Here is a 12,056-nt window from a genome sequence, read left to right on the forward strand (position 1 = left end):
AATTTGTAACAATGAAATTGGGGGTCACTACAACATGAGGAACTGTATTAAAGGGTCGTGGCATTAGGAAGGTTGAGAACCACTGGCTGAGGGCAAAGGAGGTTTAAGGAACAAGTAACTTGCCCAAGGTTATACAACGGTGTGTGAGCACATATGTATCTATGCCACATGCATGTGTACACACATGTACATATATACACCATGTTTAACCACAATTTATTCCGCCTCCCATGGTTTCTGTACTATTTTTTTTTTTAGAGTACAAGTTACTTTTTGTTTTAATCCTCCCCGGGATATGCATTTTTATTGATTTTTAGAGAGAGAAAGAGGGGAGAGAGAGAGAGACAGGGATCTGAGAGAGATGCTTGCAAAACAGTGGGCCCTGGTGGTGGGGACATGGGAGCAGTGTAAATCCAAGAATGGCGTTGTTTCTCCAGCGTCGAAGCTGGAGGTGACTCTCTGTGGCTCTGAGGCATGCGTGAAGCCATCCTTCCGCACGAATCTCTGTCCTGTTTGCCGGGGGAGAGAGAGAGGGAGAGAGAGAGACAGGGATCTGAGAGAGATGCTTGCAAAACAGTGGGCCCTGGTGGTGCGGACATGGGAGCAATGTAAATCCAAGAATGGCGTTGTTTCTCCAGCGTCGAGGCTGGAGGTGACTCTCTGTGGCTCTGAGGCATGCGCGAAGCCATCCTTCCGCACGAATCTCTGTCCTGTTTGCCTCTGAAGAGGAGACTCGCATCGGGTGCCTGTGAGTCTGATGGAAACAGAGCCACACTCAACCGAACGGCTGAACCGAACTTCCCCGGACAGGAAGCGGCCCCGCGTGCTGGCCAAGGCGGCGCTCAGCGTTGTCCACAGACGTTTAATATTACAAATGCGTATCAATATTTCACGACCTATTGCCTTCGAGGCATCTCATAATGCATGTGAGGACAGCCGCAAATGGTCTCTTAGAGCAAAACGCAGGAACTGCTCTCGAGCCGTTCTTGGTTTGGGGTCCAAGGTCTGGCAGTTCTGGGCCCTCAGCTGACTGACATTAAGAAGAGACAGGACGGGGGTCAATGCGCACTGACTGGGGAGCTATTTAAAGACGCCCTGAGCAACGTGTGGTGAATATCGTGCGCTTTTGCCCCCAGATGCAGCTGTCTGTCAGCAGAGGAAATTCTGAAGGGTATTGTCTAGTTTTCCTTTGATGTGAGACATCCCCGTGAACACGGGGAGAGCAGATGGCGTTTGATTTGGGTTTGTCTTGCTCTTCGGCTTCCTTTGTCATTACTTGGGCTCGGTGGTCTCGGGAGCGGGCCGCGTCCCCTCGCTCTGCGACGGTTCTTGGCAGCGCGGAGATACACCAGGTCCTGATTGGATTCGTTGCCTTCGTGATTTATCACGTCAGTGCCCTACTTAGCGTTGACAAAAGGAGCAACATGATTTTTAAATGGAATACTCCTGAATGAGTTACTTTTTTATCTTCAAACTTTATTATAGAGTGTATGCCCGTGCGCTCGCCTCTATGAGAATATTAGAATATCCGTATTTCCTCTCTTATATCAGACAGTTTGCCTAGTATTTTCTAGCCTGGGAGCCTGTGAATTCGAAGGGAAAGATAAAGTGGGTGTGTTTGGAAAATGTGTTTTCTTTTTTTCCTTTTACGCCTGGTACAGATATAAGGCGTCTGATTTGAATGCCCGCCCCTTGTGAATCTTATTGTGTCAACTCCTGGTTCCAAAGGCGATGACTTTTCCCGGGCTTTACCCCGAGACCAGCATCCTTAGCCCGACATCTGAGGGCCCCCCCCCATTGTACACCTGCAGCCTCATTTCCTTCACACCCACCTTCGCCATCGGCAGCCTCTCCTGTGGGCCTTCCTTCTGCTCTTGCCACAGGGGCTTTGCTGAAATATTGACCTATAGGTAGGTCATGGGCACAGACCAATCAGAGAGCAGGATTCTGGAACTCCTGCTAGCCAGGCATTCGCCCTGAGGTGATGGGTCGAGGGGCAGGAGTGGGGTCTGTGCAGCCCAGGAGGGCAGGGAGGTGGCCAGCCTGAGTCCAGTTCAGGGCGACACCTGGTCTGTGTCCACACCCGAAAGGGTGCTCCCCCCTCCCCTCAGCACACACATCACATGTCGGTTATGCATCTCCGCCTTCCCGCCATCTGCTCGCCTCCTCAGAGGAGCCCCTGACCTTCCGGGGAGGCCTCCCCTGCCCCCAAGGCTCCAGGGAAACCTCTCCCTGTCACTGTCCCTGCCGGTGGCCCGTTCACGGCGACTTGGCGCTGACATGGATCGTGTGCCCCTCCCCCTCGTTCATAGACTCCACTCGGGCGGGGCTGGCCAAGGGACCCCACCCACACACGAATTCGTGCACCGGGCCTCTAGTTGAAAAAAGAGAGAAAACCACTGAGGAAGTAGCAGTGAACAAGTTCTCAGACCAAAACGCAGCCAACCTCACACCGCGCAGCAAAACATCAGCAAGACAGACACGACCCAACGAGCGTTGGGGACATCGGCGCCGAGGAACATGCTGAAATGCCCGGAAAAGGGCCGGCTCCAGAGCGGCGTCAGACGCCGTAACAGAGACACTCCAAGCAAAGAGACGCAGATACTCTGTGTTCAATGTTGGAGGAGGAAACCTGAAACTCGAGTTTGACGTCCTGTAAACGACCCCCCGCAGCACAGCCCACCAGCCCACGAGCCCACGCTGCTCTGGGCGGTCGCCTGAGGGATTCTGTGCCACAGGGTGCTGGAGGACGGCGGGTGTGTGTGGACATGCGTGTGTGTGTGGATGTGCACATGTGTGTGTGTGCACGTGTGTGTGTATCTCCACATGCATGCATGTGCACCTGTGTCCATTGTGCGTGTGTGTGTGTGTGTGTGTGTGAGCTCATGATTTCTGGACTACAGCTTCCTCACAGACATGATCAGAAGGAGGGTGTGGTGGTTATGGATTGTCAGTTATCAGCTTAATCCAGAATGATTTGGGTCAGCATTCGGGTTTGTAATTGAAAATAATTGTGGGCACGGACGGTGTCGCTGACTGAGCAGAAATAGAGGAAGGCAGGCGGGTCTGAAAGCCTCCGGGCCACAGAGGAGGCGCCAGCCAGGGCGGAGGCCTGGGAACCCAGGGCTGAGTGAGTGAGGTGGAGAGGGCACCCCCACCCCACCCCGTGTACTGGGATCGCTCGGTCATCTTGGCGTCGGTCTCTGGGACAGATGCCATGCACGTGGCTCCCAAAGCTGTTTCCGGTGCGTCCGGTGGCAGGTGCAGCCGCGCCCTCTCACTCCCTGCCCCCTCCTTACCTGAGCTCACTGCTGGGCTGGGGAGCCACGTCGCTGCCCAGCGAGCGGCTGGACGTGCTGGGCAGTGACGCCCCGGGAACGGCCTCCACACGGTGACTAGTGGGAGGTGGTGTGTGGAGCCCCCAGCCCTGCCCCCGTGACAGGGATTATGCTGGCAGCTCGGGACAGCCTTGGGTGACTCCGGGTTAAGCTAGAGTCACACCCAGTTTGGTGGCTTGTCTCACCCATATCGGCTGCCTCCCTCCCCCTCTCACCCCCAACTGTTTTTGTCCTTCACCTGCCGGGGAAACGGCAACACCTGAATTCATTTCGCAGCGTTTGCAGCTGTGTGCATGCATGTGTGTGCGTGTATGTGTGAGCGTGCCCTTTGCAGTGGTGGATGGCATCATGCCCTTTGCAGTGGTGGATGGTGAGTGTGCCCTTTGCAGTGGTGGATGGCAAGTGTGCCCTTTGCAGTGGTGGATGGCAAGTGTGCCCTTTGCAGTGGTGGATGGCAAGTGTGCCCTTTGCAGTGGTGGATGGCAAGTGTGCCCTTTGCAGTGGTGGATGGCAAGTGTGCCCTTTGCAGTGGTGGATGGCAAGTGTGCCCTTTGCAGTGGTGGATGGCAAGTGTGCCCTTTGCAGTGGTGGATGGCATCATGCCCTTTGCAGTGGTGGATGGCGTCATGCCCTTTGCAGTGGTGGGTGGTGTCATGGCCCCCTTTGCAGTGGGTGGTGTCATGGCCTTTGCAGTGGTGGATGGCGTCATGCCCTTTGCAGTGGTGGGTGGTGTCATGGCCTTTGCAGTGGTGGGTGGTGTCATGCCCTTTGCAGTGGTGGGTGGTGTCATGGCCTTTGCAGTGGTGGATGGTGAAGAATGGCCACAGATCCAATTCCTGGGACAGTGGTTGTCAACTGCATGTTGGTGGTTCCAGGTTCTCAGGGGCAGAGTCAGTGCTGCCAAATCTGGCATCCACTCCACCGTCCCAGCCCCAGCGCCGTCTCCCACATACATTAGGTCGCAGCATCGCCATGGGAACGGCGGGCTTAGTCTATCAGTGTAAGAACATGACTTGAGCGTTGTGATATTTTCACTTTTTTAATGGTTGGGACACAGTTTAGATTGATGACATCGCTCACTTGCCAGATCCACATTTAAGCTGGGATTCCTCTCTCTGGCTCAGCGACAGCGAATTCGGCCCAGGCCCAGCCGCTGCCCAGGCCCAGCGGTGCGTCCTCCCGCCAGCATGGGCCGCTGTCAGCCGTCGGAACAGGGCCCCAGGTGTGCGGCCATTCGGCTTGACCTCTCACCGCGCAGGTTAACGAGTGTTTGTTGGCTGTTGAACATGACTCAGGATCTTCACATAATGATTTCCTCTCTACCAGCCCATTTCAGTTGAGAAAAATTAAAGAAGATAAACAAGAAAATCGTTTCACTTGCAAGACTCTCAGGCTCGGTAGTTCTCACCACGAGCGTTTCGGGTCTGTGCTCGGCGGCACGCTCTCTGCGCTTGTCCTGAGCGCGCCGCCGTGGAGGCGAGCCTCGGTCCTGCCATTTATAATTGACGCTCCTCATCATGGACCCGGGGACCCAGATAACCGGTGCTGTGAGGTGTCTGGTCCCATGACCCTCGTAGTCTTAGCAGCATGTCATCATCGGAGAAAATGAGAAAAGTTGGAATGCCGGGGTTATAAGTGCTGTAATTATTATCTCGCCAGTGTTTTAATACTTAACATTAATGTTTAATATTTTTAGTGTTGAACAGTTCTGATTTTATGAGGCCACTTCCATCTGCCTCTCAGTTAACATAGAGTGTGTTTTTTTAATGTCTCTACATTTCATACATCTTCTCTTTTGTATCCAAAAAGACACATTTTGAGTGGCATACAGTTTTAGGAGAATAAGGAAATGTATTTTTAAAAGCAACTCATTTTTTTCAAGCCTAACTTCTTTCTACATATATTTTACAGATTAAGGGTTTACCTGAAGACAAACCACCCTGTTCATCAGAGACTGGACCAGAGTTCCTCCCTGTGGGCAATTAAAGATGCTGTTGTCATGGAAACAGCTGGTCCTGCTGTCATTCATTGGCTGCCTAGGAGGTAAAACTAAGCTGTATTTTCCAAGTTGAGGTTAGAAATATACTTGAGTCATATATTCAATAATTTTTAAACTGTGGAGTAATACTCCTCCAGTAGCAAGGAAGAACAGTTTTTTTTTGTTGTTATTTGTTTTTTTTCAGAAGGAAAATTCAGACACTCTCTTCTGACTGTTAGATTATCATTTCAGCCCCTAATTTTGGCCCAATGTTTTATGCCTTCCTACGTCATGAGTCTCCTGTAGCAGACGAATGCAACAGTTAATCAGAATTTGCAGATGTTAGTTCATGAATATTTTTTTCCAAAAGGAGCTAAAAGTTACAATCTCTAGTGTAATTGGGCGAATATAAATTTTAACGCCGGTATTTTTATATCTCATCTCGAAAACAACAGTTTTTTTTTTAGCAGGTAAATTATTTCAGGGAGCAAAAATAAACATGGGCTTTTTATTTGTTAATTTGGAAAATTTGAAGTTCAGAATAAAACAGAAAGAAAAAGGAATAATTTCCCAGACATCTACCATACAAAACAGTTCTTATAGATCACTTGATGTATTTCTTTTGTTCGTTTTGTTTTCTGAAGGAATGGATAACTAAGAGAAGATTTTTAAAAAATTAGTATATGTATAATGCATAGGTTTTTCAAAATGTTTATTCTTCTTCTTTTGAAAATTCTCCAGCGCCTATAAAGTTGAAAGAATAGTATAATGAACACCCACACATGCACCACTTAGATTGAACTGCTGGGCCGTTTCACTGTATTTGTTCTATTTGTGAACATACGTGGATGTATTTTTTCTCTTGATTGACTGATTGATCAGCTCAACCCTTTGAAAGTAAGTTACGGAAGTCATCGCCTCTCACCTCTGAAAATTTCAGCACCCATCTCCTGAGAAGACCAATTTTCTCCATAAACACAATTTCCTGGTGAAAAGGGAGCTAAGCCAACGCTGCCTGGTTTCCTGCTTAGACAAGGGTATCGCTGTGTAATGAGGCCCAATGTGTCATCTGGTAAAACACACATTACCGGAAGTAGACTTTTGAGCCCTTATATCAAACTTTAAACATCCTTCAAATATTTTAATGAAACAAAAAACCTCCAACTTTTACGTTAAAGGTTTTTTTTAAAAAAAACAAACACAGATTTTTCCACCTGACACCTCCGTTTTGTTCCTAAAACAACTATTCATCTAGCCCATAGGGGGAAAGGAGTAATTATTTCCAGATTTCTGCCTATTTAAGTGATCTTTGGAGAAAATGCAATGTAGATATCAAACAGTTGTTCTTCTTGGATTATATTCTTCATGTACAAAGTCGCCATTTGAGTTCTTTTGGAGGAGGAGGAAGATGAAAGTGAAGGCACTACAGTGATGGTATTATTCACGACTCAATTTTTATAGAACAACCTCGAAATTTCCCAGTTAATTGGAAATAGGAAGATATACTCAGAAAGGGAGGTATCGCTAAGGAGAAAGCTCAGTCCCTAAAGGTTTAAAGGCTGAGTTGTAATTTTATACAATGTGCAACTTGAATTAATCTTAGCATTTTTTGAAAAATCTTGCATATGTTTATGAATGAATTTATGAAAAAGCAGTATCCATTTTACTAAAATATTAAGACTTTATTAGAAAATTGAAATGCCAACTTGATTCTCGGGATATGTTGCTAAAAAGCTTGGATTAATATGGTACATTATGTACAGGGTACCAATGTGTTTTTTCCCCATTTTAAAAATATTTTGGTAAAGGTCCTTATAGAGCAACCTCCAGACTCCAGACCCCGCTGCCAGGGAGCCCGTGTTATGTGGTGGGTACTGGCCAGCCCGGGGCAGGCAGCGCTGGCTTCCACCTCTGGCTCTGAGACCAGGTGATGGGCGGCGCCTACGTGGTCAGCCCGGGGCTTCTCGGGGCAGAGGAGAGTCGCTGGAACGCAGCGTTTACCACCCCGCACTCACCCTGGCCACCCTGGCTGTCTCCCGCCCACAGGTGAGCTGCTCTTACACGGCCCCGTGTTCGTCAGCGAGCCCAGCGACAGCATGGTCCCCGTCGGTGCTGAGGACAAGAGAGTCACTTTCAACTGCGAAGCGAGAGGCAACCCTTCCCCTCAGTACAGGTAGGGTGCAAAGTCTGAAACGCACATTAAGAATGATGTGGCCCCTGGCCGGTGTGGCTCAGTGCTTAGAGCATTGGCCTGTGGACCGAAGGGTCTCGGGTGTGATTCCCAGTCAAGGACACGGACCGTGGTTGCAGGCTCCATCCCTGGCCTCAGTCGGGGTGCGTGCAAGAGGCAATCAATTGATGTGTCTCTGTCACATCGATGTTTCTCTCTCTCTCTCTCTTTCTCTTTCCCTTTCCCCCTCTCTCTCCTGCAGTCCTCTCTTCCCTCCATTCTCTCTAAAAAAATCAATGGGAAAATATCCTTGGGTGAGAATAAACAACAAAAAGAATGATGCGGCAACTGAATTTTTGGAGGCCGTGTGTTTACGGCGGGAAGAAACGCGTGCAGCTGTGGTTGCACCCGGGGTTCAGCAGACCTTAGTGTGAACACTGGGCCCAGCACACAGAGCCTCAGCATTTCACAAGCTGGATTCGTTCTTCAGACGTCTGGACACATTTCCCTCCCTCGGGGACATAGGAACGAAGCAACGGAACCAGGCGTGACCCTGGAATACTTTCCCAGCATTTTTGTAGGACGTTCTGACCTGTTGAAAACACAGTGCAATTGAAAGTGCGTGCTGGGACCGAGGCATCCACTGCGGCATCCTGGGGATGGAATTCAGTGTCTAAGGATGTGGTCCATGTACACACGGGAATACGACTCAGCCACAAGAAAGGAGGAAATACGGCCATTTGCAACACCATGGACGGACCTTGAGAAGATCATGCTAAGTGAAATAAGTCAGTCAGAAAAAGCTAAGAACCATATGCTTTCACCCATGTGGGCTATAAGACTGAAACTTGTGAGTGGTAGTTGCCAGAGGGAAGGGGGTGGGAGGATCAGGGGACCCTAATATGAGGTGAAGAGACAATTTGACTCTGGGTGGTGGGCACACAGTGCAAAATACAGATCTTGTAACATAGAAACCCACATCTGAAGCCTGTATGTTCATGTTGACCAATGTCACCCCAATACATTCAATTTTTAAAAAAATAAGAAAGGGAGTTGGAAATCCTAGTTTTAGAAAAAGAACCTGCCGTGTCTGACCTTCTTCCTTTACCATTTTCCTGGGGTGTGTTTGAAGGTTCAGTAAATACAGAATAAAATACATTCTTACTAAGATCAGTTTGCTTATCCGTGAAAAGAAAAACACATTTAATTAGATTTTTTTTCATGTAAAAGTCTATATCTTTCCGATTATAGAGATAACACCTGTTCACTGAAAGACTTCGAACACCACAGCAAGGTATACAGAGAGAAAGAATAAATCTCTAGTTTTTGGTCGCCTTAAGATAAGAATACATGTGAACATTTTGGGGCAATGGTGGATCCTTGGATGGGATGGGTACTTACTGTATGAAACAACTCAGGATTAGCATTTCAACTCCTAGGGGTGCTGAGGGGACCCGCTTTCACGCAGAAATGAGTCATGTGTAAACAGCATGTGCTGCTTCTGTGGGAGGGGCTCCGAGGGAACGCGTTCTCTCAGTCCTGAGAGCATCCGTCTCCAAAACTCTGTTTGCGGAATTAGTTGGCTTGGCACAGCTTTCCTGAATCCCGCAGAGTGAGCCGACTGCGGCCCGTATCAATAACGTCTGACTGTTTAGAGTATTCGCGTCACTCCCTGAGCTTCCGTTCAGTTAAATCATGTAAATAGTTGATGCCAACAGTCAATGGCAACTGGGTCAGCATGAGGTCGGAAGGGAAGGCCCACCTTTGTATTTTTTAAAATATATTTTTATTGATTTCAGAGAGGAAGGGAAAGGGAGAGAGGGATAGAAAATCAATGATGAGAGAGAATCATTGATCGGCTGCCTCCTGCACGCCCCCACTAGGAATAGAGCCTGCAATCCGGGCATGTGTCCTGACTGGGAATCGAACCGGGACCTCCTGGTTCATAGTGGTTGACACTCAACCACTAAGCTATGCCGGCCGGGCGACCTTTGCAGTTTTTTGTTTGTATTTTAAGCCTCACCATTGATTTTTTTAGAGAGAGGGAAAGACAGAGAGAAATACTGATGTGAGAGAAACACATCAATTGGTTGGTTGCCTCCTGTACGAGCCCTGGCCAGGGCCCCAGGCTGGGAAGGAGCCTACAACCAAGGTACATGCCCTTGACCGGAACCAAACCTGGGACCCTTTGGTCCTCAGGCTGACGCTCTATCCACTGAACCAAACCAGCCAGGGCCTTTGCATTTTTACATCTGAAGCCTTGCAAGGTCACCGATATCCACCAGCCGGTGTATTGAGCACCTACTGTGTGCTTTCAGCAGCACAACACCAGGTTCCTGGTCAGCCTTGGCAGAGTGGTGACGTTTTCTCTCTGCCTCTTCCTCTCCCTGTAGAAATAGGGGAGGTGTCAGACCTGATGGAAGAGACAAGCAACCAGCATTTCACAAGCTGGATTCGTTCTTCAGACGTCTGGGTTTTATTCTTCCTTGTGCCTCCCCGCCCCCCTCCCGGAGCTCCGCCGCCTACGTGTGAAAGTTAATTGTGTTCCGTCTCCTCCTAAGTTTTATTCTTCCTTGTGCCTCTCCCCGCCAGAGCCCCACCACCTACGTGTGAAAGTTAATTGTGTTCCGTCTCCTCCTAATGCCAATGCCGCGAAGGAGGTGCCCTGAGGAGGCCTTCAGAGCTCCTGTGAACAGGCCGAGGTCTCCGGTGTCTCTTAGGTGACAGATGCCCACCTGTTCGCTCACTGCAGACCCTGAGCGGGGGCGTCTCTGGGCTGGATTGGGTAGAACGGGCCAGGGCACGAGGATCAGGCAGGTAACAGACCTGCAGAGGCGCCTGCCTGGCGCACACGCGACACCCTGAGCAGCGATGGGGCTGGGCTGCCCAGCGCCGGCCACAAGCCTCACAGGGTCCCCGCGCTTCTCGGTGTATTGCAGAGCTTTTCAAGAGATGTTTCTGGGCGCTCTCCACGTCTGATGTTGAGTCTGCTTTTCTGTTCACACCTGCTGGAGGCCACAGAAAACAGGTCTGCACGCTGGACGTGGCCCACATGGGCTGTTTCCAACATGCGGTTCAGCTGGAGATCGGCAGCCGTGCTGTCCAATAGGGCAGCGCAGCCAGATTTGGGGGGAAAGGGCAGGGAGGAAACAGGAGTCTGGGGTTAGGCCAGGAGGCCAGGCTCCAGTTCGGCCGCAGTCGGGGATGCTCTTACGTTTGGGGTGCTGCTTCTGTTTTGCTCACTTCAGGACGGATTGCAATGAGGGGACAGAGGTGGCTCCCCGGAGGTGAGCAGGGGGCGGCCTGAGACTCCCGACTGGCATCGACTGGAGAAAAGGGCATCTCCCCTGTTAGGGTCCTGAAGGGTTCCAATCACGTCAGGAGACTCCAGATAAAAACAGCAATGCTGTCAGCAGTCGGCCCAGGAGAAATGCCCAGGTCGGGTCTCGGCCCTGGGCCAGGGAAGTGCAGGGAAGGCTTCCTCTTGGGGGGTCTTTTCCTGGAGTTTCTGAGTGGGGACAGGAGGGGTGAACTGCTGACCACTGGTGTCCTCAGGCCTGAGGGGACGTTCTGAGGCCCAGGCCTGGGGCCCGGGAGGTGTGGCCTCATAGGAGGAGAATGAAGGATCTGCAACCAGAAAAAGCTGAACCGGTTGCAAGAAACGTAGAAATAGCCAACCTCCACCCTCTACTGTCTCCTGGGATTAACTAAGACAGTCACTGACCAATTGGAACAGGGCCGTAACTATGGAAACTGAACTCTGCTTTTTAATCCCAGTATAGCCGTAATCTCTATTTTTCAAAATGCATGTGTTTAAATTTAGATCATACATCATACATACATCATATATCACACATATATACATAGGTAGATAGGTACATAGGCACATAGATATATAGATAGATACACATGTAGGTAGGTAGATAGGTAGGTAGATAGACAGACACAGATGTACATAGGTAGATAGATAGGTAGATACATAGATATATAGATACACACACATATATAGGTAGATATGTAGGTAAGTAGGTAGGTAGGTAGATAGATAGATAGGTGATAGACACACAGACATATCTAGGTAGGTACGTAGGTAGGTAGGTAGGTAGATACATAGATATAGAGATACACATACATAGGTAGGTACGTAGGTAGATAGATATACACACATATAAGTAGGTATATATGTAGGTAGGTAGGTAGGTAGGTAGGTGGATAGATAGATAGATAGATAGATAGATAAATACTTAGGTAGGTAATGTTCTATATTAGGTAGGTAGGTGGGTAGATACAAAGCCACCAAGGAGTAAAATTAGGGGGTCATGTGTAACCATAAGTGAATGGAACCCAAACACAAGGTTCAGAACAAACTTTGTCTAACAAAGACTGTCCATTGCAAGCCCAGAGCCTACCCTGCAAACAGAGGCAAACTTGTCTCAAGAGAGATTTCTTTGTTGTTATCCCATTGAGTAAAAACAAAACAAAACAAAAAAACCCGCTTAATTGGCCCTACTGGAAAATCTGAAAGCTCAGAAATTCTCCAGAGAATCGCCTGTCTTGGGGTTTCGTGGAG

General features: G+C 49.2%; 1 protein-coding gene across 1 annotated transcript in view; it reads left to right on the top strand.

The window, feature by feature from the left end:
* Positions 1–5,252: 5,252 nt before the first annotated feature.
* Positions 5,253–12,056, top strand: part of CNTN3 (contactin 3 (plasmacytoma associated)) — a 90,316-nt gene continuing 83,512 nt past the window's right edge. The window contains exons 1-2 of the mRNA XM_014534931.1: positions 5,253–5,381; positions 7,363–7,489. Of these exons, the coding sequence (XP_014390417.1) occupies positions 5,327–5,381; positions 7,363–7,489 (182 nt within the window). The 5' untranslated portion in view covers positions 5,253–5,326. The remainder of the gene's footprint in view (positions 5,382–7,362; positions 7,490–12,056) is intronic.

This window comes from Myotis brandtii, unplaced genomic scaffold, assembly GCF_000412655.1.
Source record: "Myotis brandtii unplaced genomic scaffold, ASM41265v1 scaffold134, whole genome shotgun sequence".
In the NCBI taxonomy this organism is placed as follows: domain Eukaryota; kingdom Metazoa; phylum Chordata; class Mammalia; order Chiroptera; family Vespertilionidae; genus Myotis; species Myotis brandtii.